Genomic DNA, 27,810 nt, shown 5'->3' with positions numbered 1-27,810 from the left:
TTTTATTTGTGGACTGTAGCTCTGTCTGTACGTGAGGCGGCTTGAGTGACAGTATCTAGGGAAATATGTTAAATTCATTTATCGTAGGCCTGTACTGACTACGATATATTTATATACAAGAATTCTATAAACCTTGCCAAGGCTACATACACATAATAATAATAATAATAATAATTGTTTGAAAGAGATGGTCTGTTGTCAAATCAATGGATTTTTGGAATGTCGCCACTTACAGATCAAAACGCAGGTTCTGCTTCTCTTCAAAGAAGTAGTCGAGAATAAACTTCCGAACAAAGTCAGGGTTTAAGGTATTATCGATGACTTCTGTTCTTCCAAACTGCAAGAAGAGAGAGACCGAATCAGTGTGGCGGCCGCGCCCTCCCCACATGTCCCATGGCAGGACTGCGTGTGGGAAAAGCATGGCCATTTAACCTTTTGGGAGGAACGCTTGTTGGAAACGTATACTTATCGGCACCGTCAAACTTTGTAAGCAAAATAAAATTTGGTGCAATAGGTGGTGAAGAAATGAGAAATTATTTCCCATTCCTCCCCCCCATCTCATTGATTGGAATGGTCTACTCACTGTGCTACTGTGGCTCAGGGAACATAAACAAAGCTGAGGGGAAGGGGTGGGGAAGTTGTCAACCCATTGCCAGATCTAATTGGCCAAAGCTTTCTGGCACTGAATAAATTCACTGCCTCTATCTTTTTATTTATTTGACAGATTTGCATACTGCATATTGTACACCGTTTTCATTGCTTTGCTTATTATGTGGTTATACAAATTTGTTAAACATTGAATAAGCCGATGTCCTTCATCATTTTATATAACATAATTCAAAAGAACAAGATAAGTATATTCCTGGCTGGTAGGAAGCTAAACAGACATATGAATGTACAAAAGGCAAAACCAACAGGCAGCAAGCATCCAAGGAAACTAGGAGGAGGAGCATGATGGTCAAATTAGTTTAAATAATATCGTTGCCGTGGAATTTGTAGATGACTGTGCCTCTCAGTTCCTTCCCCACACATTGTCAATGTGCCTCCCAACCTGCTGATCACTGTGTGCCATGTTTTTAACTACCGTTATTACTACAGTACTGAATGTTTGACGGTGATGATATCTATGGATGGCTTGGGTGAGGAGATTAGAGTCTTCTTTCAAGGGGGTCAGTTTCTGCAGTGAAGAGGTGTGATAAGGCAACAGCTCACCCCCTTATGCACATCTTTCATCTCCGTTGACTTCAGTGGCCTCCCTTTCTTGAATATCTCCATTTTAAAGACTGAAAGTCACAAAGGCCTCATGCCTTTCATGGACTTAGCAGGATGAGGGCAACTCAAAAAGATTGAGTAAATCACTTTTCAAAATATAAAAAAAAAAAAAAAAGTATATATATATATATATATATATATATATATATATGTTCCTCGTGAGTTAGAAGTGCCCATTTATCATTCGCAGGTCCACTGAATGGACGAATGTAAATCAGAAGACGTCTCTGGTGTCTGGATAGTTCCACATCATAAAAGGACAGGATGGACCCTTCCCAGTTTTACCCTACTATATCCAGAGACTGTTCCTGTTTTTCTTGGGGAAATTGGAATTATAAGGCCAAATATTTTTGGTACTTTTGTACATAATTATTCTCCTCTATCTCTTTCTATTTCTTACATTCCCAGTTCATTAGCCCTTGTTAATTGTAACTGCTTCTCTTCATCACGTTATTTATGTTTTTTGGTTGTATTATCCGCACCCCTGTTTTCTGTAAACCGACATGATGTGAACGAGTTCATGAATGCCGGTATAAAAAAACCTTAAATAAATAAAATAAATAAATATGCCATGCGGCTAAAACTAGGAGTGGTTCAGTCTACCCCCCTTATGACACGATGTCGCCTTGTCACCTTACCCAAGTCTGCAGTAGCATCAAGAAAGTGGCATGGAAGAGGCTTATTCCAGAGCAGCCAGTTCTGTGCCATGCAATACCCTGTCTGCCACAGCCCTAACCGCCTGCCACTAGAAACTGCTGCAATCACCGACTCTAGGTCAGGAGCCACAGTCTCTCAATTGATAGAGACCTAGGACTCAGGGATGGGAGCTGGTGCCAGTACTCTCTGTGCCAAGCCACTTTGAGGAAAGTATTTTCAGCTCTCCTACCCTATGTAGCTTGCAGGCCAGTAGAGTTTCTCTTTAAAAATCACTTCCTTGAAGGGTAGGGAAAGGAGGGGGTAGAGGGAGTTTGAATTTCAGAACCTTATGCCTATTGCTTATTATAGACAGCAGGGGCCTATTTGTGAGAGGAAAGATGCAGCAATGTTGCTTGGTTTTTGTATCTTCTACTCAGCCTATTGTCATTCTCATTACACTGTAATCATTTTAATTGAATTGACGTAGAGATGGTGTCTGTTGGCTTTGAACCTTTATTTAAAATTTAATAAAAATGGTTTAGAAAAAAAAATCACTTCCTTAGCAAAAGCCTTGGGTACAAAAGTACCTACAGAATTTTAGGTACGAACTCCCCACCAGAAAGAGATGTGCAGGGAATTAAAAATAACCCCCCATACATACCTTTATATTCTGGCCCTTGCTCCAGAGCTACCCCTTCCCCCCTTTCCCCTCTCCAAAGAGGATGGTAGGGGGAAATTTTCAAAGGGGCCTTCTCTTTGAATAAATTACCTCTTTTTCTCCCTATACCTCAGTTGATCCAATTGTAACTGACTAATAGTAAAAATATATCCCTTTAGGGTTGCCACCTCACTCAGGTGCATGCAATGGCCTGGCTTAGTCTGTTTAGCTGGATCCAAGTCAGGTGGACAATACTATCTGTGAGAGATGTCTCTTATAGCATAAGAAGGCCTTTTGGTAGAATTAGAGCAGTCAGAAGCACACAGCTCTGCTTCTGAAGCTCCCTCACGCAGACTGTTTTATACGAGAAGCAGTATCCCTCAGAACACCTACTAACATATCTCTCTATATTATAAAAATACTAGGGGCTCTGGGTGATCACTGCATCGCATCTGTGCATGCGCAACATAATGACCTCATCCAGAAGTGTAGAAGGGGCTAGAGCCAGCCCTGATGTCTGCAACACGACGAGGTCAGCCAGTTCAGCAGTGGCACCGACAACAGAAAAGCTAGTGAGGCAGCAGAAGAGCTGGAGGGGTTTCCTGAGCCCACCAACTCACAAATAATAATAGAAGACAACAACCAAAGGAAGCATCAGAAGCAGAAGGTTGGTGGGGGTTCCCGGGCCTCACCAGCTGCACAAAGATGATGTTGGAGCCCAAGATGGGAGGGGACTAAGAGGAGTAGGAGAGTGAGAGGAGTGCCGGTATAGGTGGAGGAGGGTGAAGGGAGAGGAGAGCGGAGGAGGAGGGGGCTGGTGGGGGGAGGGGGAGGGAGGGGTTGGGAGCAGGGGATAGGGAGATCAAGGAAGAGTGAGAGGGGAGGGGGCTGGAGGGAGTGCGAGGTGAGAGGACCATATACCCCACCATCTGCATCACCCCTATCCCCACAAACACCACCTGCACCCCCACCTTCACACACCCTCTGCAAGCCTTCTCACCTTCACCCTTCCCCGTGCCTTCCCCAATGAACGTGGCCCCCCCAATACACATAACAACCTACCCCAGTTCCTATACTCCCAAAACAGCAAGCACGAGACTCTGATAATGTACACGTCCAGCTAATGGAATCATAAAATCCGCTTTTTGACACTGCCATGCAATCATCACTTTCTCTTTTTGGGGTCCCTTAACAGCCACGCACATCAGTCAAAGGGGGGGAAAAGCAGGGTGAGGTGGAGATTTCCGGTCGCCCTTCCCAGCTTGCATTTTCCCCCCTAGGCAAGAACGAGGAGAGCCCACTGGCAGGGTTGGCGAGTGATGCGAGCAGGGGTGCAGCTCTTGGTATATTTAAGAAAAAGCCCCAGAGCTGGCAATTTACATAGCAATTAATTATCACCATGGTAGCAATCCTAAATACCTGTATCATCTACAGGGAGCTCGTTGATGCGGTGTAGGGTTTCAGTGTTTTGCACGTGATTACCGAGCTGCTGCTGTATAATGTGTTTGCCCAGTCCAGGCATTCAGAATAAATTAGGAAATAATCAAAAAGGGGGGGGGGAAGGAAAAAATCAACAGAACGAGGGAGAGGAGAGGATGGAATCAAGGGAGAGTACAGATAGAAGAAGAGGAGGAGAGGCAGTGCAAAAAAAAAAAAAAAAAAAGGCATAAGGCTGAAGGTGAAAGAGGAGGAGAGAAAGGAGGCGAGTGGCAAAGAAAATTGGAGAAAGGGCCAAGGAGAAAAAGGGCCCCTCCTTGATCACTTACAGCACCCCGAGTCCTCACTCCCCGCAGAGTGCGGAATCCTGGGCCACCTGACCTTCATCAGAGGTCACTGCCGAGGGACGAGAAGGGGACGAGAGGCTGAGAGAGACCGGGCAGGAGAGGGGAAAGACAGAGGAGCGGGGTAAAGAGGAGTCAGAGAGAGGGAGAGAGAGAGACAGAGAAGAAATGAGATGGGAAGGAGGTGATGGGAGTGAGTGAGATGGAAACGGAAAAGGACCAAAAAAAAAAATATATATATATAAAAGGAGAATGTAGCGTGAATGAGCGAGGACACGGCAAGGGAGAGAGTCTGTGACGCCAGCCGAGGTGAGGGTGCCAGCACCTTGCATTTGGCTGTGCGAGCCGCCTGCACCCTCTGGGCGCCGGTCTGTCCAGGCCAGCGAATGCGCCCCACGGAGTGGAGAGGCGCCAGCTGCCAGGGAAAGGAAGGAAGGAAGGGGTTTGTGCGCAGCTTCAAGCCCGGGACGCAGTTTGCTCGTTTCACAGCGGGTGGGGAGAGGGACTCTTTTGTCTGCAAGTGCTTATTTCTGACATCACGGCATAATACCGCAGCCGTGTGCTGTCATTACACAGGAGAGGGGAAGGAGGGGAGAACACAGGGCGCCCGTGATTAAGCCCAGAGTACATCAATTAAGTGCCTGGTAATTATATATATCCTCATCCACTTCTGCGCTGGCAATGACTAGGTGGACGTGGTGCCCCCCTCACAATTAGTGTCACAAGGCTAAGTAAAGGCAGCGACACAGAAGCTGAATACAGTGCACGCGTGTAACCGATTCTCCTGCTTCCATTTCTGTCAAGAAAATTTTAGCCAAGGGACTGACCGAGACAGGGACACACTACACACTATAATAGCCTCAAAACCTATCCATGCCCTCCCAACCTATACACACACAAAATTTCTTGCACGCCATAATAGCCTAATACCTATCCATGCCCACACCCCCTATACATACACAAAATCTCTCTGCATGCCATAATACCCTAATACCTATCCATGCTCACACCCCCTATACACACACAAAGACTCTCTGCATGCCATAATACCCTAATACCTATCCATGCTCACACCCCCTATACACACACAAAGACTCTCTGCATGCCATAATACCCTAATACCTATCCATGCCCACACCCCCTATACACAAAGACTCTCTGCATGCCATAATACCCTAATACCTATCCATGCTCACACCCCCTATACACACACAAAGACTCTCTGCATGCCATAATACCCTAATACCTATCCATGCCCACACCCCCTATACACAAAGACTCTCTGCATGCCATAATACCCTAATACCTATCCATGCCCACACCCCCTATACACACTCAAACCTCTCTGCACACCATAATACCCTAATACCTATCCATGCTCACACCACCTATACACACACCCACACACACAAAGACTCTCTGCATGCCATAATACCCTAATACCTATCCATGCCCACACCCCCTATACACACTCAAACCTCTCTGCACACCATAATACCCTAATACCTATCCATGCCCACACCCCCTATACACACTCAAACCTCTCTGCACACCATAATACCCTAATACCTATCCATGCTCACACCACCTATACACACACACAAAGACTCTCTGCAGGCCATAATACCCTTATACCTATCCATGCTCACACCCCCTATACACACACAAAGACACTCTGCATGCCATAATACCCTAATACCTATCCATGCCCACACCCCCTATACACACACAAAGACTCTCTGCATGCCATAATACCCTAATACCTATCCATGCCCACACCCCCTATACACACTCAAACCTCTCTGCACACCATAATACCCTAATACCTATCCATGCTCTCACCCCCTATACACACTCTGCATGCCATAATACCCTAATACCTATCCATGCCTACACCCCCTATACACACACAAAGACTCTCTGCATGCCATAATACCCTAATACCTATCCATGCCCACACCCCCTATACACACTCAAACCTCTCTGCACACCATAATACCCTAATACCTATCCATGCTCTCACCCCCTATACACAATCTGCATGCCATAATACCCTAATACCTATCCATGCCTACACCCCCTATACACACACAAAGACTCTCTGCATGCCATAATACCCTAATACCTATCCATGCCCACACCCCCTATACACACTCAAACCTCTCTGCACACCATAATACCCTAATACCTATCCATGCTCACACCACCTATACACACACACAAAGACTCTCTGCAGGCCATAATACCCTTATACCTATCCATGCCCACACCCCCTATAAACACTCAAAACCTTTCTACACACCATAATACCTTAATACCTATCCATGCCCACACCCCCTATACACACTCAAACCTCTCTGCACACCATAATACCCTAATACCTATCCATGCCCACACCCCCTATACACACTCAAACCTCTCTGCACACCATAATACCCTAATACCTATCCATGCCCACACCCCCTATACACACTCAAACCTCTCTGCACACCATAATACCCTAATACCTATCCATGCTCACACCACCTATACACACACACAAAGACTCTCTGCAGGCCATAATACCCTTATACCTATCCATGCCCACACCCCCTATAAACACTCAAAACCTTTCTACACACCATAATACCTTAATACCTATCCATGCCCACACCCCCTATACACACACAAAATCTCTCTGCATGCCATAATACCCTAATACCTATCCATGCCCAGTCTATGGATGGATTATGGATCATAAACCAAGGCAAGTCAAGAATGATGGTATTGACGGTCTTGGGTGAAATGTAGAATGAGATACTTTCCTTGTGCAGAAGCCCCATTTGGAGTATGACAAGTAGGGTAACCAAGGACCGGTGGTCGGGCAAAGGGTTGCCATAGACCGAGGATATTGTAACTGCCTTATTCAGGGTCACTGTAGGGAGGTTTTGCTGGTGGACCAAGGCCTCATCTTTAAAGTTGGTTCAAGCTCCTGAATCCAAGAACACCTCAGTTTGCACTTCGGTATCCTGAGAGAGGAGGCAGACTGGCACAAGCAACTGAGAAGAGGATGAGGACCGGCTTAGTGTTGGCTCTCCAACCAAGGTTTCTCGCCTTTTCAGGCAGAGGCTGGCAAAGTATCCCTGAGCTGCACAGTAGAGGCAGAGGTTAAGCCTCAGACACCTCTGTTTCTCCTCCTTAGTGAAGCAGGTTCTGCTGATCTGCATGGGCTCCTCTGGGAAAGAAGCAGGCAGAGTCCAGGGGCTGCTGGAACTTAGATGCCAGTCTGAAGTGCCAGCGGGACACCTCCCTCTCTCGGGCTCATTCCTGGAAGTGGAAGTCTAATTGTATGGCCAGGGCGATGAAGTCCTCCGATGCAGGCGGCAGGTCCCAGCCCATTAACTCATCTTTCATTTGCTCTGCCAGTCCCTGCCAGAAGATCGTGGTCAGGCTAGTTTTCCCACCAATGGAGTTCTGAGGTCAGGGTATGAAATTGGATGGCATAGACGCCCACTGTGTGGCTGCCCTGTCTGATGAAGAGCAGCTTGGCAGCTGCAGATGATGCCTGACCAGGCTGATCAAATACTTGCTGAAATTGTCAGAGGAAGGTATCCAAATTTTCCACCAGTGGGTCATTCCGTTCCCAGAGCAGCGATGCCCAGGTTAGGGCAGGGTCGCCTAGTAGAAACAGCATATAAGTTACATTAGTTCGATCTGAGGAAAAGCTGGCAGCTTGTAGTTCAAAGTATAATCTGCACTGGTTGATGAAACCTTGACAGCCCATGGGATCACCCTCATACCTGAGTGGTGGCGGAAGATGCATAATGGGTCCCAGTTGCGGAGCAGGAGTGGCTTAAGATTTTACTTAAGCATTGGGAGAGTCATAACCAGTAGAAAAAAAACAAGCGGTAATGCTTCTGCACAGGACGTTGGTGAGCCCTAACCTATTGTGACCAATTCTGGAGGCTGGATCTCTGCAGGCTGGAAGTGGAAAGGTTACCAAAAGGGTGAAGGATCTAAGAGCCTGCAACAAAAGCCATACTCCATGAGACTTAAGTGTCTAAATACATATACTCTAGAGAAACGGAGAGATGGGGACATTCAAATACCTGAAAAGAACATAAGACTTTCCATACTGGGTCAGACCAAGGGTCCATCAGGCCCAGCATCCTTTTTCCAACAGTGGCCAATCCAGGCCATAAGACCCTGGCACTTACGTAAACACTAAGTCTATCCCATGCTACTGATAACAGCACAGTCTATGTTTTGTGAGTCACTGAGATGGCCCCAGGATGTAATTTAATGATGCGTTCACTAAATGCGCTATTTCCTGTCTTGATATGACCAAGACAAAATGACATTAATGCATGAAGACAAATATAAAAAAAAAAAAAAAAAAAAGAAGTGGATTTAAGCAGATTTAAGGAAGTTTTGTTTCCTTTTCCATTTAAAAACTAAACCATCATTAATTCAAAGAGCAGATCTGGGGCAAAATCTCTTCTCCCTCCCCCTCCTGCAAACAAGAAGCAGAGGAAGACTCTACACGCCCTTTCATCTTCTCTTCCTTTGCTTGAACTTCAAAGTAAGGGATCCTTTGAGAGGGAAGATTCTGTAATTGGTGTATACAGGGTACTGACGCTCCTGCCAATTGCCTGGAACAGGCTCCAGGGCAGTTATTAACAGATTAAATCTCCCTGAGGGCATCAGCTGTGCAGTGAATGTATATATAATACTGTATATAGCTCTATAGGCTCTCTCTGGATTGCTGCCTGGAGAGAATACTGTCAGCTATAATTAAAAGAAGCTTGGTCTGCAATGCTCCATAGGCCTTCGTGCTTCTTTCAACCTAATCAGCTATGGGCCTGATTTTAAAAAGCATTTGCATGCTTAAAACTGTGTCTTACACATTTTAATCCACTTTATCGGTATTCCTACAATATATGCCATTGAATAGTCCATAGGATTTACCCACATTAAATGCACTTTACACGGGTAAATGGCTTTTGAAAATTGCTACGATGGCATGTTGTACGTACATGTGTAACTCCTTTGAAAATTCACCTGTAAGTATGCAATCATGACAGCAAAGCAATCTGGAGTTCCACAAATGTGTTGAGATTGGAGGTCCACAGGCCCGTCCCGTGGACTGTGGCTCTTACCTTCAGTCCCAGAACCTGGAGACCCGCCTGTGCCACCGGGGGAGGCCTCCCCGTGGGTGTTCGGCACATCACCGCACTCAGCCTGCCTTCCCTGCTGCTCTCCCCACCGCCGGGCTGACTTCCTCTGGTCGCATGGCAGGCCTCTGCACTGGCCTTGCCGCCTACACTGCTCCTGCATGAGACCCCTCATGGGGATGCGCGTGGGGATGCATGTTTTCCATAGTGGGAAAACACTGAAGGCGCACTAACATGAAATCACTGGTAGAGGCCTATAAGAGGCCACCTTAGCAGCCCTTCCTTGCCTTGGCAACAGGTCAACTCCTCTTGAAGAAGTGCTTTTCCTACATTCCTGCTTTCTGCTGTGTTGTTCCTATGTTATGTCCTTTTCTTGGTTCCTTGGCAGTCTGGTCATCTCCTGAGTTTGCGTCCTTGTGGTCTGCTGTTCCTTCATCTGTCTTCAGCATCTCATCTTGGTCTGTGGTCTTTAGTTCTCCTTCCCCTTCCTCGTTCTTTGTCTCTTCAGATTGGACCTCTGGCTTGACCTCAGATCAGACTTCCTGCATTGATTTGGATTGGACTTCTGGCTTGACCTTGGATTGGCTCTTGATGCTGTTTGACCTCCGCCTACCCCTGACCACTGCCTGCTTCTGCTTCTGACCGAACGCTGCTTGCCCAGACCACTGCTTACCCTGCTGCTTCTTCCTTCTCCATGCTGGCCTTCAATGACTTCATCCAGATGGATCTTCACCTCCACAGAGACCCGCATCTAAGACCAGCCAGTCCCGGCACCCAAGGGCTCAAACTAAGGGGAACATGGGCTTGTATTGGTGAAACTCCAGTTGTACCTCTGCTTCAACCAGCTCCATTTGCCGATGATGGGGTCCTGTGGGGCTCTTCCCTGCAGGTAGCACCAACTCCCCCTCGGCCTAAGGGTCCACGTCCGCAACAAATGTGCTAACAGATCTGCTGGGGCTGCTGCATGCTGAAGGGGGTCTTTTGGCATCCAGTGGTGGAATAGAGTTGTCTTATCAGGGGAGAAGCAGTAGAGAAGGAAAATGCACAGCATCCATTACAGAAAAGAGGGTCGCTCCTTTACCCAATTCACTACTGCCTGAGGCTCCCAATATAATAAAAAAGTAAAACCCATGCACTGAGCTTCAGGGTATATTTTCTTTACTCACGCACTAATAAAAAAAAATTAAAACCAATGCAGTAAGCTAATGGTATGATAATGCAACGGGAGTTAAAAATAAATAAATAAATAAAGCACGCAAACCCAATAATGCGCACAAAAAGACATACTTAGATGGTAACTTTAAACAACTGCATGAGGCTGCATATAGATGCATACCTGGCTGCATCCAGATCTATGATAGTAATTTACAACCCATGCATATCCCATAAGCACATACTATAAAGTACGCATTTCTCTATCCTGCAACATACGCACAAATGTATGCTTCTGCGTGAATACATGCAATACATTGAACTCACATACTTTTCCTACCTATTTTAAAAATCTGTGCGCACATATTTTACGCACAAAAATAAAGTTGGACTTGCTCGCATAAAAACTGATATACGTGCGCAAGTATTTTAAACATGCACGTGTAATTGAATTTACCAGTTTACTAATTAGTACACCTCTTCCCCCAGTCCTTCTCTGAGTCATCAAGATGCTTCTGATTCTTGAGTCTGAACTCCCCTCCCCCCCCATTCACCCAGACCTCCCACCCAGTCAACAGAACACAATAGACACGTTTGATATCGCTCTTGTAAGATAATTAGCAGGTATAAAATTACACAAGTTGCCAAATGTGTCTTTTAAAACAGCAATTTACGCATGTAAACATTTGCCCCGCAAGCGTTCCTAAACTGCCCCCTTTTTTCATCCATAACATAAAGTACATGCATATTTTCAATGTTTATAAAATAGCAATTACACAAGTACAAGCTACTTACCCTCGGAATGCTTTGAAAATTCTCTCCTTCATGCACATAAACTCCTTGTTACATTGGGAGTAGGGTTGTGTGCACAACCGTGCATTAGCAAGCGTGCAGAGCTGAGCGCACCTTAGAACATCAGGGCCCGGAGGGCTCCCAGAGCAGTGCAAATGGCATAGACAGTATATCCAGCTTTATGTGCCAGGCTTGGGAGATTGGTCAGTTTTCCTCATGGACACTGGACTGTGGTGTTCTCCATGAGTTTTTCTTATCCCCTTTTCTTTTTAACATTTTCATGGTGCCTTTATGTAAGATTTGGGAAGGCATAGGCATGACATACCACCTTTTCATGGAGAACGTACAGCTTAACTTTCCTATATATAATCGGATATAAAATTGATGGTAAAATGGTATCAGGGAAGTAAACTGAAATTAGATATTAACAAGACCAAGGTCCTATGGATAGGTCATGAGAGGCTTGATCTGCAGTTTTTAGTACAGTTGTGGCGGGTCAGCAGTTGACAATTTGCCAGGTAGACTAATTTCTGCATTCTACTTGACTCTGAATTATCTACGCAAGGCCAAGTGGCGGCAATGAGAAAGTCGACATTTTTTCAGTTGCAAATAATAAGGCAAATGAGAGCATTTCTTACGCAGAAAGACTTGGCTACAGTAGCTCGGGTATTGGTCACCGGTAGTCTCTGGACTACTACAGCGTGCTTTATGCTGGTATTCTGAAGAAGTTATTAAAAAAAAAAAAAAATTGCAGCTGGCGCAGAATACGGCTGCAAGATTGGTGGAGCAGTTTTGTAACTCCTGTGCGTCGGAAATTACCTGGGCCACTGGTGGAGCTGGCCTTCAAATTCAATTTAAAGTCCTGACCCTAATTTTTAAAACACGGAATGACCTGACCCCAATTATCTTCGGAGTAAGTCAGTGTAATGTGTTCCAACTGGGTCTGTACATTCTTCTCAGGAGGACTAGTTTGTATTCCTGGGCTTCAGGAAGTACAGTTGGAGATAACAAGAAAAACCACTCTCTGTCGTAGGGCCTAGTTTCTGGAATAAGCTCCCAGTGAAGCCTAGACAGAGGAAAGATTACTTGTTGTTCAGGAAAAAAATACAAAATTTGGCTATTTATGATGATTTTTGGAATGGGTTGGCTGTCTGTAGTAATACGAGGTGTATAATGAATGTTTTTCTCCATATATTTTTGGTAAATATTGGACTGTTAGGGCCCCATTTTTATTGTTTGCAACTGCTTTATTGTTGTGTGCGATGTATTAATATTTTTTATTGCATATCATATAGGGACTTTTCTGTATGATGCAATTCATAACCCGATTGTAATTGCATCCCTTCCTTTCAGCATGAGGTACAAGTGTTCATCGGTCTCCTGAGAATACATCACATGCAAATAAAGAGTAAAAGGGTTTCATAAACTGTCATGAAGGATTTATATTGTAACATATTAAAAAACCGCTTCCCTGGTGCATGCTTCTCCTCTCTACAACATGGCTCTGTGCTTCTCTGGAGGCCACTCCTGCCATGCTTATGTCAAGCTGCATTAAGCATTGGAAGGGTCTGAACTTCTGTGGCACCATCCCCATCTTAGGGCCTCTTCTCTTTAGGAGTGCTGCCGTCCCCTTTCTCCCCTCACCACCTCCTCCACCAGTGTTGGATGGAAAGCAAAATGTGAGACTGTAAAGTATGTCACCAGGGATCAGCTAAGTAATCATCAAGCTCTCTCTCCTGGTCCCTCCTTCCCCCCACAACCTGGAATATCTACTCCAGCCAGGGTGGAATTAATGAGGCAAACCAAACAGGCAAGCTACGTTGGCAGGCTTTCATGGAAGGCTGAAAGGGGAAAGGCTCTCCAACTGCTCGAGACCGTGTGCATCTTAAGAAAGGGAGCAGAATACACAGTCCCCTTTATCAGAGATGAATATGGGCTGCCAACAGCAGTGCCTCTTATTAAATAAGAGCGGCAGTGTTTGCTTATGAAACTGTGAAAAACCACAAAGAGAGCAGTTCTGGCAGTCAAATGTGTTCACAGCAATGCTCTTATACAATAAGAGATACTGTCATCAACACAACTATTTGTAGGTACTTTATAAATACAGTAGATTGCCTTTTTATTTCAAGATTTGAAACATAGATGTGCCAGCAGGTGGAAAGGTTCTCCTGTGGCTGATTCATTGCACGAGTGTGAGAATGCAGCTGGAGGTAAAGGAGTGTCAGCTAAGCGAGTGACATGCTTGGCTGGTTGTCCCTTGTCTCTTTGCTGTTTTCTTCCTTTTCTCATAGCTATTTGTCTTTTGTCTAAGTTCATTGACCTGTGCAAGCTACAAAGGCTCAAATGGAGTGTATCCAAGGCAATCCCTCTGGGCTGAGCATGTGTGCCTGGCCATCCAGAATGTCTTATTCTCTGGATTGCAATGTAATCCTGACAATATTTTGGGAGGGGGAGGGGCAGAAGGATTTTGCAACTGTAGCAGTAGTTCAGGATGGGGGCTCCCCACCATCTCTAAATGTCAGTGGTAACTCAAAGCAAGCAGCGGTTCCCCATGCCCCATCAGTTTCCTACATCTGTGAGATACCAGACGACCAAACACAATCCCTTAAAGCTGGTTGCTAGGAAAACCAGTTCAATATTTTTTTGCAGTTATAACATCATTCTTGAGAAGGCATCCATGCTTATAGTATTTGGAAGCTCCTCCCATTTTTATAATTTAAAGTTGAATCCTCATCAGATCCCCATGCAAGCAGCACTCTGATACATGTAGTGCACGAATACAGCACAGACCGCAGAAAGAGGAGGTCCTCATCAAAACCTCATGGAGGTGTTGCAGTGATTTACCTAAAGCATGAATAGAATAGACAGCTGAAGAATGTATTCAGGGATTGATCATTAAAAAAAAAAAAAAAAAAAAGTCACACATGGAGCCTCTAATTCAAAGGCAGCTTCAAACAATCAGCAATCCAGGGAAACAAATTCTCTCCTCTCTCCTCATCCTGAGCTGAGACAGCCACAGAAGTCCCCCAACCCTGATTAGTACAGAAGTAGCATGCAAAATTAAAATCTTTAAAGGTCTAAGAGATGTCATTGGGCCTCTGGCTGGACAAGAGGACTCAAATCAGCCCAAGACAACGTCTCATCTAACAGATGTCTCTATTAACTGGTCAGAAAGCACTTACTAATGTCACATTTACAATCCTGCTTATTTCTTCATTAAAAAAAAAAGAAAAAAGAAATGGAGGGGAACGGTGGGGAAGGGATGGGGGAAGTCTGATGAGAGCACAGTAACTGGACAGAACATAAAAGGTGGTCTCATCAATGAAATGTCTAATGGTTCTCAAACTGATAAACCAACACGATGTCCTTCCTGTGCCTGTGGTTTGGCAATGCATCACATTAAGAAAATCATTCACTGAGGAATACAAACGGTTTTCAGCTTAAAATTTGCAATTTTTTTATTTAAAGACAGAAAGGGCTTCATTCTCCGGTCTTCTCTCCCCACTTACTCTCAGCCATCAGGGACCACTATGAGCCAGGTCTGGCTTTTTAGCTGCCCAAAATTCATCGTTTTGTGAATGTGCATTTTTATCATTTGCCAGGATTTGTGCCCAGGTAGTTTCTTTTGAAAATACACTACAAAGGTACAAGCATGCATACAAAAAGTGTGTGTGCACCTTACAAGTAGGCGACCTACTCAGAATTCACCTTCTTATGTATTACTTTGGCAAGATATGGACAAACTGTCATGCTAATAACGCTTCCTGAATCTGAAAGAAATAGTGAGAGACGGGGAAGAGGCCACTAAACAGGGGGTTGGAAAAGGGAGCTCTCCGTGGTGCTGAACAGAGAGCGCGCCTCAATGTGGGTTTCTGGGAGCTGATACAGGAATAGACAGAAACAGAGAAATGCGCCCACAGAAAAAGACTGTACGACCCATTCAGTCTGCCCAACTAATTCAGCTCTACAGCTCCCATCACTCCCTCAGACCCTGTGTTTATCCCATGCTTTCTTGAATTCAGATACTGTTTTTGTCTCCACCCCTGGGAGACTGCCCTGTAAAGAATAGTTGCACAGATTACATCCAGATGTGCTAACACATTGAGGGCACAGGGAGTGCACATTCAGCTCTGGCTGTGCAGCAGTAAGATTCATTATTTTGATGCTCATTAAAAACCTGCATATAATGATTAATCTTACTATGTGTTCATGTATTACATTTTACTACTTTAGAAAATACTTAATTGATGGTAGGTGTTAGCACTCTGTTGTTCTTATGCATATAATGATTAATCTAAATATATATTTTTTGCACTTGGCCATTTCATTAGTGGTATTTTAGAACTCTGTTAAGAATGTTTCATTTATTGGATTCTGATTTTTATGTTATAATCATATCTTATTCTTGCTTCTACTGCATTGTGTAGTAATAAGTATGGTAGTTTGATGATATTTTATTTATTATTATCTTTGTATTTATTTGTATTGTTATCTGTTATTTGTAAGGGCGCTGCCCATAAGTTTTTTGTTCTTTGTGAACCGATACGATGTGCGAACGGCTATCGGTATATAAGAGACGTTAAATAAATAAATAAATAAATAAATAAATTTTCTTTTACACTATCCTGTTGTTGTTCCATGCCTTGTGCCTTAGTGGGAAGGCATGATATAAAATAAATATTGTGTTATATATATTACACCCTCAAGCACTGGAAATGTAGAATCAGACCCAGCAGTGCAGCAATACACATTCTGGCACAGGAAATATTCACTCAGATCCATCATTGCACTAATACATCGAGGGAGTGCACACCTATATCCAGCTGTGCATTGTGTATGTACTGCGCTCCCTTGACTAGCTTAGTGGCCTTGTTCTCCATTTAGCCCACATCTGGAAGCCCTTTGTGAGGACAGGTGACCAAAACTGAACCCACAGTCCAACTTTGTACCTAGGAGAATTTGTACACTATCCCTGGCCACGTTAAGTCTCTTCTGCTAGTTTGCCTTTGGTATCCCTGTCCCTCTGTAAAAATCACCAAGTTTTGTAGCAGATATACAGTGTGTATGTTATCCATAAAAATGTAAATACTGCTTATCAGTGCTTTCTCCTGATCATTAATAAAAAATACGAAACAGTGGTCCAAGTATAAACTTCTGAGAGACTCGCTAATCAGAACGCATAGCTCCCAGCGCTGCAGCAGCAATGCTAGGTGCAGCATCTGGGTTTGATTTCCTACTCAGGTCTTCTGCTTCCTGTGATGCAGGGGTCTCAGCCTCTGGTGAAAAGCAACACCCAGCAGCTGGATTTAGAGTTCATGATTGCAGGGTTCTGGAAAGAACCCTGGGGCATGACCCATGACCCCCCCTCCCCCCCATCGAGGACTGTGACTGAACTAAAGCTGTAAAAAGATATACAATAGGGGAAAATCCATGGGTAGTGAAAAATCAAAAGCTCCTGGTATCAGATGCCAGTCCTGGTTTTGAACATCTGAAACCACCAGGTCCCCAAGAAAAGAAAATATAGATCCTGAATTATGGACCTGCTGCTGACCCCTGTTTATAGGTTCATCCAGTAGTTTTCAAAGTCACATTTGTTGCCCAGTACAGTATTTTTGTTCTCTTCAGAGATGCCAAGCTGCCCAGTTCCAGGAGTGAGATTTTAGGCCAGTTCTGGATTGCATTGTGAGACCTGCAGCCTGGATTTCAACGGGCAGATTCGGGGCCTACAAATACCGCACTGCTTTGAAATGTAGGTTAAAAACCAGAAGTGGCCTAAAATCCCCCTCCTGGACCTGGGAAACCTAGGAGCTTTTTCTCTTGTATACAAAAATATGCTCTCGCCCGGAATCTAGTGAACATCAGGTAACAGTTGTTTAATTAGCACGGCGGTCTGTTGTTCTTTTCATGTACCATCAAGAGAAAATGTTAATTTGCATCTCAATCTGTTCTCATAACTTTGCAAGGAAACATTCCCAGCCAGGAATAAAGGTGTGCCCTCGTGTGGTCTGCAGACAGGGGCTCCACCAGTTAAGCCCCCACATAGCACCTCCTAGTTGCCAAACAGTAGAGGTTCTAACCTCTCAGCAGCTGTGGCTCTTTTCATCGGACTCACATTTAGGCTGGCTAGGAAATATCTTGCACTTCCAGCTAGGAGGAGAACCAGGGATTTTCCGATGTGGAAGCATCCACCTTTCCAGCTACCGCCCCAGGCCTTTCAGGAAGAATCCTGCTGGTATCCCACAAAGCAGTGCAGCGAGACCTTTTCGCCTAAGTAGGCCCAGGCCTGGGCAATGGGTCAAAGGTCATTTCTGAGATGCATTCATCTGCACTGCACAAGCACAAAAGTGGCAGAAAAATGTCACTTCCTCCAGAAATAGGAAGTAAAGGCTTGGGGTTTGTTTTTTTTTTTGCAAGAACAAAGGCATTCCTCATTGGGAGAAGGCACATCTGGCAGAGGTAATGATGCAGGACCAGATTGAAATTGTGGGTGCCCAAAAAGTGATGGGGGGGTGGGGAAATGTTCCCACCAGATGTCAATGAAAGTGCAGGGGGAATCCCCTGGGGGCCAACCGCTACCATTTGGAAATACCAACCTGAGGGGCAGGAGCGACAGCTCAATGATGAGGTAAGAGGTATCAAAGGAGTGGGGGCAGGAACAAGCAATCTTGACTTTTTTACATTTTTTGAGGCGCAGGGTATTTTTCAGCAAGGAGAGGGGGGGGGGTCCCGTTTTGTTCGATTTTTCACTTGTATTGTTGTGCAATTTCAAACAAACATAAAGGTACCTTCTGTATTTCCATTGAAGCGGGCATTTCATTGGCTTCCGATTAAACCATGAGTGCATTTTAAAATCTTAATCTTAGCCTTTCCAGCACTGGGCCATTGTATTTACATAAGAAATTGAAATGTTATATTCCTTCCTGAGGAAAAATTCCAGTCCAGGTGCCTCTTTGGTTATTCCCATCCTTTAAAACGTTAGAAAGAGCTGAGAGCTAGGGCAGTTTCTGGGGTAGCACCGACGCTGTGGGATGAACGTCCTTTCGACATTAGGCACTGCGGTACCGTGCGCAGTCAGAATGGCCAGAGGACAGACGCAGGCCCAGGCTCTGGCTGGGTATTCATGAACTTTTATTAATTCACAACAGGTATTCTGGGGTTTTCTTGTGTATACCCCTTCACAGGCGCAAACTCGATTATCTGAGTTTTTGCAAGAAGTGAGAGCACAGCTATTCCCTTAAATCTGGCAGACTTCTTTTTCTTTTGTTTGGTTTATTGTGTTAGGTTGTTTGTTTTTATTTTGTATGATTTTATTTTTTTATGTTAGATGGTGCTTTTATATTTAACATATTGTACACCGCCTTGACCAGTTATTTTTTTATTGTTCTGTACACCATCTTGAGCAGTCTGTAAAGGCCAGAATTATGGTATATAAATATTTTAAATAAAAATAAATATAATTAAATAAACCACAGACAAAATAAAAAAAAAAAAAAAGAAAAAGAAAAAAATTTTAAGTGCACACCCTATGAATAAGCACCATTGATAGCAGTCTCAATAGAGAGGCCAAGGATTGCACAGGCATGGAGACAGAAATACCCATAGCTCTAGAGGTGATATATTCAGAAGATGGTTAAGGCACATTGCAGATTTGATGGAGTATTTATACCTCCGGAAGGAAGGTTGAGGGCAAGGACTTTCAGAAACAGCCCAGGGACAAAAGAGAAGGAACAAAGCTTGATTGATTGAAAGGTACCAAGGGGAGAAGATGAGCCCTAACCCCACCTGAGTATGGCCTAGAGAACTGGAGGACAGAAAACAGGAAGAGGAGGAACAGTGAGGCTGAACAACCCCCAGGGACAGACTGCTTGGGAGGGAACGAGGAAACCCAGACCAAGGGGCTTAGCCCTGTCTGGGAAGTAGGTAGGGCACATTTGGTGTAGTAAGCACTCTTTGGGAGCTAGGTGTTGATTTATTTTGTATCTTAAAAGGTGAATGCATTGTGTGACAATAGCAAAGCCTGGAATTACAAGGCCCAGTTGGCCGAGAATGGCTCCGGTCCAATGGGCTTACTGACCATGAGAATTCCCCGGTCACAAATAAGGGGTGTGTGTGTGTGTGTGTGTGTGTGTGTGTGTCTCCCTCCGTCTGTCTTACCCTGCTGCTGCATATGCCATATCTGTTCTGTGGATAAATGCAGAACTTAGACTTCAGGGGGTTTCAATCTGGCACCTTTCATGAGCACTAAATTCACTTTGTAAATATATAAAAATGACATTGCTGCCAGATTTCACTCTGCATGCACACATTGTGTAATAACCCAAAATACTCTTTGCTGCACTGAAACTTTTTCTCGAGTTCTCTCTGTGCTTTGTGGTTGACCTGGTAAAGCACAGCTTGAGGCGTGCATTCTCTGTTCCCTAGCCATTTGTATGCTTCCTGCCTCATCTTCTGTCCCTTCCTGCCCCAGGTCCACCCTACCACTGTGCTGTCTGTGACCCAAATTCCTCTTCACTTTTCCCCTTTTAAAGCCTCCCCCCCCCATCCACCTCCTTCCATGTCATTTGCTGCGTGAAGTCAATTAACCTGACATGCAACGGGGGCCCAGACGTTGAAAGCACCTGTGGGGAAAAGGCCTGGCAAAGTGTAAGTAATGGGCTCCCTGCATGTCAAAAAAATAAAACAAAAAACCACAGGCGAAATCCTAGCAAGGCAATTCATCTCCTGAGACAGGCACGGAGACAGCCTCGTCATAACAGCAACACTTTGCAAGACTGAGGCGGACAACTCACTGCCTTTTCCAGTACTAGGAGAGCAGCTCTGATACCTTCCGCCCAAATGAATCCGATCTCCCTGGAGGCAGAAAGCTGCATTGTTAAGGACACGAGGTCTGGTCTCAAGGGTGCAAGGCATTGCTTTCAATGGGCCTGGGAGGAATGCGGCTAATAGAGGAAAGGTTATGCGATTACCTATCTGTGCTTGGTTTGTTTTATGTTTAAGTCAGCCCACATGCGATGTATTTGTTTTAAGGAATTGTTGATGGTGGCACTCTGCCTTGATTGATCATGCGGCCAGAAGAAGACAGGTAAGAATTATAAATACAGATCCTTCTCGTGTGCACCTTCTGTATTTCTTTACATGCCTGTGCGATGAATATTCGGGCAGAGCACAGAGTCATGTCTGGCTCATGTGTTCGGACCACTTCTCGGAAAAAGACAAAGAACAAGATCTGTGAACAGAGGGGAGGAAAAATGCAGTTTGGGTGGGAGGGGAGGAGAAATTTTGACTTTCGACTTCCACCTCAGGAAACCTGAAATTTCTGCTTTAAGAAAGGGCGCTCTGGAGATACTCAGTCTCTCTGCAGAAACTGCAGCCAATGGGGGGGCTGATGCAATAAAGTGCACCCAACCTAGTGCACAGGTTAACCCGTGGCTGGACGCGCTAGACTAGCACCCGATGCAATAAGGAGATTAGCGCGTCCAAAACACACGCCCACACAAATGCATAGCCGATAGCAGTCAGCACATGTAAATTCTATTTAGATGAGGCTATAAGCTATTACCCCCCACCCCCTCCACCTCACGATGCAGAAAATCGCTGGGCACCCAATGCACACTTTTTAAGGCAGCAAATTTAACTCCAGACCTGGAAGTGGCCTAAAGTCAATCTGCGAGTCAAGGGCTCATGAGAAGTTAAAAAAATATGGTCCTCTGTGGTTCCTCCTACTTAGTATCATTGTGACACTTAAATTTACTGCTTGCGGTGTTGAAAAACAAATGTAGATTGGTTTGATTTTTTTTAAAAAAATTTCTGGACGCACAATTTAGACGCCCACATAGCTATAGGCATCATCAGCAACCTCAGCAAATCAGGCAGAAAAAGAGGGATAAAAACGGAGGCTCATATTGAGTGCCTGTTGCAATTGTAGGTGCCTGATGTAGTTGAACGCCAGGGATGCATAAATCTCCCCTACTGCATCCTTTTTCAAACAGCCCCTCATTTAAATACTGCATTGAGCACGCAGGGGTCGTGGCTGCGCACACATTAGGAAAACAGGCCCTCAATGTGTGCGACCGCTTTCAACGCACATTTTATGGCATCAGTATGAGGGAGATCCTCACTGCTGTCTGCTCCTCCTTGGGTTACTGCTTCCAGGGTACATTGGGGAAGAAATAAAGCCAAAGCAGCCGTATCCCTACGTCCGGCAAGCATGGTGGGCACAGGGTTTATGAAGCCGGGCTCAGCAGATTGGCTAAATACGGTTTTCTAACTCCTTAAAGCAAGCTGGCTGGCCGAACGTGGCGCAGGCTATTTGGGATTAAAGGAGACCCTCTGGATGCTCATAGGTTTTCCTGGTCTGTCATGCACCACTGCAGATTCTTGCACACAAACACAGATGGGCTCCATTCATGAATAATTTTGCATTCTTTTATTATTTAAACACAGCACAGTGGCTTCCCTTGAAGCTAGTTTGTCTCTAGTACCCACTGGAGTTGCTCTCTGGTTTTTCGAAACTCGGCAACATGACCCAGTGTACTGGCCTATGAAAAACCTCATTTCATTACTGCAGCTTTCTAGATGTCCTCCATCTACAGATGCCCCCAGTCCCCCGAAACGATAAAAAGCCCTGCTACCCACTGCCGAGCAGAAGGAAGGATGGATTCAGCCAAGCCAGCCCCCGTCATCCTAGCTTCTAAAACCTAAGTAGCCTTTATTGAGAAGAATGGAAATGAATTAGCGACAAGCCTAAATTAGAGCGTCTACGAAGACAAGTTCTCAAACCTCTTCTGCGGTTGGCATCTCAGGGAAGACGCGATTTTCTGATGACAGGAATACAGGTCTGATCTGCAGCTTCCCCCTCTCTATTTTTTTTTTTAAAGCACTTCACTCCCTTAAAATCACAGCAGGGCGCCTACACTGTGGAGAGGGGAAAGGAGAACTTGGTGTCTGATTCTTAAAACCCCAATGCTGCAGCTAAATTAGGCAATGCAGGGGCAGCTGGAAGAAGGCCAGTCATTCACATCCCTCCTTCATGTGTTTTTTTTTTTTGTGGTGGTGATGTTTGATTCCTGCAGAGAGATTCATGATTAAAGCTTGTAAAAAGCTTTTCCTTCTTCCCCGCTGCCACCATTATGAATTTTAATAAGTCGAGGGGTGGGCTGCTCCTCGTCAGAAGAGTCTCACGCCAGCCCACAGCACACATGCAAGCCTGGAGAAGGAGCAGCCACCTTCCAAAGGGTCTCCATTTTTATCACTTTAAAAAATGCAAAAATACAACTCACGCGAAATATACTTACAAAAGAAAGGAGAGCAGGAAAGAAGATCAAAAGTTATTAGAGGCAGGGAACAGGCAGTCGTGAACTGTTTAATGCGTAGCACTGCTTTAAAGGAAAGGCGTCGTTTGAGAGAGTTAATTAAAAAAAAAAAAAAAAAAAAAAAAAAAACTTCAGCACAAAGTTTTAACGCTCAGCTTTTTGCATCGGCCCCAGTGTTGGGCGAAAAAAGCCCTTGCTGCATTGGCAGTAGACCCGAGCGTAACAGATGTGCACACAATCGCAGGACAAAGCCTGTCCTGGGCTGAATGCCCCTGTTTGCAAGCCCTCGTAGGCAGTGACCTGCCTTCTCTACCTGAATATGACTCAGTTAGCTTGGGAAGGTGAGCAATTAAGTCTAAAATCCAAACATCCAGGCTTTCTACCACAACTCCTAGGATCACTTTGCACACATTCCTAAAGCTTGATTACCTCTAGAGGGCTGCAGTTTTAGGGGTGGCCGTGGCAGGGCCGGGTCGGGTCATCCACCAGGGTGCAGAGCGCCTGCCAGCCTCCCTTTGCAGCCCGAGACGAGAGTGGTGGGCGAGGAGGGCATCTATCCCTGCCCCAGCATCACACGCTGCATCTGTGCCCGGAACACGATGCTCCAGACCCTAAGGGGCAATCTTTGAGCACAGGCAGGCAGAGGAGGCAGGCAGGCAGAGGAATACATGCTACGGGCTGCAGGAAACCGCTAGGGCAGAACGGCCCAGGCCACTGCTAATCTGCTGGTTCAGTACTCACTCCAAAACCGTAGGTGCCAGCTCCGGGTGATCCCAGACGTCTTGCTGTGTCCAGCGCGCCCGGGTTCCAGGCAGGGAGGGAGAGGAGGAGACCCCATTCAGATGAATGTTGCTTGGGCTTGGTAGGGAAAGAGGGTGGAGGATGATGCTGTTGGGTGAAGAGGACAGAGAGATTTTGGGGGGGGGGGGGGGGGAATGCTCCTGGGCCTGGGGGTGGGGGGGGTGTGAGAGCATATGGCTGAAGGTTCCTCTAGGGTGTCTATTACCTTTAGATCAGCTCTGCTTATCTGTGCCACTCTCTCTCTCTCTCTCTCATATTCTTACCGTCCCTCCCTCTCTCTCTCTCTGCTCCGCTTAGACTGAGAAAACTTTTTCGGCATGATAATTTGTAGATGCATTGCCAAAACAGCACATAGCATGGTTAAAACAGAGAACAGAGAGAGGGTTTTTCCTGTAGAGCTGTCACTATATTTGATGCCCTGATGACAGCCAGAATAAAATGTGTTTCTCCACGAGAAGCAGGGGAGTACACAGATATGCTCCTAGGAGCCAAAGAATTCGGGGGAGGGGAGGAGTTTCTGCGTAATGCTGGCGTCTATGGTCAGTCTCTCAGATTCACAGCAGGTCACACTTTGTCAAACATTCCTTTGATACATGGACAATAATTGTTGGGGGGGACAATAAATGCCAAACAAGGTGGGCTGACTGTGCACACAGTTCTAGAGGTAATACCAAGAGTTGTAATTAAAGCTGATTAGTTAGACAATGCTGAGGGGTATAATTATTACTGCAACCACAGTCCAGTGGATAATAATCACTATAAACATATTGCTCCAGATAATTGTACATGTTGTATTCCTTAGATAATACTTAACATTCTAATTATTATGCAAAGTCCTTTAGATAATATTAGCGTCCATTAGATAATACTAAGTGAGGTGTGAAGTTGTTATGACAGAGTCCTAAGCATTGTAATTATTACATAGATGATATTCAATGATGTAATTATTGTACACCAAACCCTATAGATATAGTCCCCAGCAGGTGATATTAGTGATCAGCTCCCCTTCCCCTGACCCGCGTGAGAAAGCCCCAGTTCCCTCCCAGTCGACAATGGCACTGGTGGGATGAAGCAGTATCTAGCTAGGCCCCAGGTTTGTACGGCCCAGAGGAACCATTCATCGTGGAAAGGGTGGTGCGGGTATGGAACAGCCTCCCAGTGGAAGTGGTGGACACACAAGAAAAAACAGATAAAACTTCAAGAAAGCCCCGGGAGGAGAAGCGCTGAGGAGCTCTGGTTGTAAAGACGCCTCAGCAACTCTGCAGCCGGTGCACACGAGGAAGAATAAAGGCAGGGGCTAAGAATGTTCAGATTTATTTTTATGCCGAAAAGAGGAGAATGGACTGATTCCCAGGCCCTTGCATGTAGAAGGCTGGGACCCTTTTAAGGTCTGGGCAGACATCAGCTGCCAAACACACATTCGTTAGGAGAGCAAGGGCGAAGGGAAACCCACAAATGATGCTTTCCTACAGTCCAAAGTGTTGAAAAGTTCCTTCCAGCCCAAAGCACAGAATTTCTGTCTCCTTCTCGCTAACACTAAGCCCACCCTCATCCGAGAGAAAGACACCATGGGTTGGGGGAGGGGAGGCAATCTTCAGTACAGCCCAGACAAATGGGATATTCTGGGTGCCCCCACAAGGGTAGAGCTAAGCAATCTGCTGAATCCTTGCAATACCTCAAGCCAGGCACCCCACTAGCTGGAAAGGAATACGTTCTATTTTATTATACAGGCTCCCGAGTCCTGAGGAGGAGACTGGTAAAGTTCTACAGGGGTTTGACAACAATGAATCATATATTCTTGTACTAATTGACCTAACAACAGCATTCGAAACAGTTGACCATACCCTGCTGTGCCACCAGCTGAGAGAAATTGGAATTATTATTATTTAAAGGTTTTTATATACCGATAGCCGTTTGCACATTATATCGGTCTACAGATAATGTATAACATGATAGAGAAAATACATGGAACAATTTGGTTACATGGCATGGTAAACAGGGGGGGGGGGGGTGTACAAAACATGGTATGCAGAGAGTATAAGGTGTTGAAGGAAAAATATATAAGTAGAACTATGTAGACATTACAAGATAAGGTCTGAGAGGGTACAAAATGTTTATATAGTGGACTTGATGATAACATATATATATTAGAGATGTGAATCGGAACCAGAATCGGTTCGGATTTCAGTTCCGATTCACATCTCTATAGATGTGAATCGGAACCAGAATCGGGTCGGATTTCAGTTCCGATTCATATCTCTAATATATATATTATATAATTGAAACTGTAGTCAAAGTCATGTAGCATGATAGTACCAGGGGGAGAACATGGGGGTTAGGGGTAGGCTAGCTTGAAGAGCCACATTTTCAAATTAGGTTGGATGGTATTGAGTTCCAGTTGATGGGTCCAGCTATTGAGTGCTCTGTCTCTAGTGGAGGACCATTGTGTGGTTTTGGGAGAGGGAATGTGAAGGGTTCCATTATAGGCAGAGCTGGTAGGTCTGTTAGAGGAGTTGAAGTGGAATGAGTTATTTAGCCAGGTGATGTTTTGGTTGTGTAATGTTTTGTGTATAAGGAAGAGGGTTTTGCAGAGAATTCTAGAGGAGATCGGGTGCCAGTGGAGGTCTCCGAGGATGGATGTGATGTGCTCTTTTCTACGGGTGTTGGTTAGCCTTCTGGCAGTGGCATTCTGTAATAATTGGAGGGGTTTGATGGTGGAGGAGGGGAGGCCTATGAGGAGGGAATTACAGTAGTCAATTTTAGCGAACATTAGGGTTTGTATGACAGTGCAGAAGTCATGTGTGTGTAGGAGGGGGTCTAATTTTCTTTTATTACATGCAGTTTAAAGTAGCATTCCTTTAAGGTGGATTTTATGTTTTATGTTTAGGTTTAATTGGTTGTCAATGGTGACACCCAGGTTGCGTACGTGTTGTGGGTGCAGTGCTAGATAGTATGTGATTAAGGGAGGGCTGATTGTGAGAGATTATATGGAATTCAGTTTTGGTGGTGTAGAGTGCCAGGTTGAGGTTAGTAAGGAGTTGGTTGATAGAGTTGATGCAATTGTTCCAGGTTTTTAGGGACTTGGATAGTGAGTCTGTGATGGAGACTGATGGAAATGTTAACAAATGGTTCTCCTCCTTCCTGAAAGATAGGACAATCCAAGTCAAACTGGGCAATCACATTTCTGACACCTTTCCAATCGATACAGGTGTTCCCCAATGTTTAGCACTCTCAGCCATATTATTCAACATTTATCTACTGCCCATATGCACATTACTAGCAAATCAAAGAATCAACTTCTTCCTTTATGCAGACGACATACAATTCTACATCTACATCATACAATTCTACATCCAATTCTACATCTACATCATACAATTCTACATCCAATTCTACATCTACATCATACAATTCTACATCCAATTCTACATCTACATCATACAATTCTACATCCAATTCTACATCTACATCATACAATTCTACATCCAATTCTACATCCCTTTCAACAAAACATTTGAAAAAACTGCGTCGTCTGTCAACATACATGAAGGCTATACAACAAAAACTCTTTCAATTGAAACTAACTCTAAACCCAAAAACCCCCAAAATAGTGTGGTTAAGGAGAGATACCTTAATCAAACCACCAACCATAGACCTAGGAATTAATATCAATCCCTCAGATCAAGTAAGAAATCTAGAATATAGATCGATGAGAACTTCACTATGAAAAAGCATATAAGCAAATTAACCAAAACAGGATACTCTAAGCTGAGAATATTACATTGGCTGAAACCTTTACTACCAATGCAGGATTTCCGCACTGAATTGTGGATCCATAAAGTCTAAAGGATATGAATGAAGAGAAGAGGCATGGGGATAGCTTGCGGGAATTATGGCTACTACCTGGAGATTAATACCCTTATTCAATAAACACACTCACTGTTAATGCAACTCCGGCATTGCTCTATGCTTCAACAGCAAGAGGAAATGTGGAAAAAAAGGATTTGCATTCACAAAAAAAAAAATAGGAGTAGCTTGCTTGTTGCGGCGGTTACTAGCCCAAACCAAATAAGTCTGATACGTCACTTCAATGCATATCCAGCATAGCTCTCTGCTTCAACGGCAGGGGGGAAAGACTGATACTTCACTCATATCCAGCATAGCTCTCTGCTTTATTGGCAGGGGGGGAAAGAGGAAAAGATTTATATTCCGGCAACAAACAACAAGGAATGAATTACATAGTGTGGACAAAC

General features: G+C 44.8%; 1 protein-coding gene across 3 annotated transcripts in view; it reads right to left on the bottom strand.

The window, feature by feature from the left end:
* Window positions 1-27,810, bottom strand: part of CPNE5 (copine 5) — a 174,219-nt gene that overhangs the window by 100,402 nt on the left and 46,007 nt on the right. For all 3 annotated transcript variants that reach the window (XM_029573398.1, XM_029573399.1, XM_029573400.1), the window contains exon 4: window positions 234-337. In XM_029573398.1, the coding sequence (XP_029429258.1) occupies window positions 234-337 (104 nt within the window). The remainder of the gene's footprint in view (window positions 1-233; window positions 338-27,810) is intronic.

Source organism: Rhinatrema bivittatum, chromosome 12, assembly GCF_901001135.1.
Source record: "Rhinatrema bivittatum chromosome 12, aRhiBiv1.1, whole genome shotgun sequence".
NCBI lineage: Eukaryota > Metazoa > Chordata > Amphibia > Gymnophiona > Rhinatrematidae > Rhinatrema > Rhinatrema bivittatum.
The sequence above is the reverse complement of the archived record's forward strand: the minus strand, read 5'-3'. Positions and strand labels throughout refer to the sequence as shown.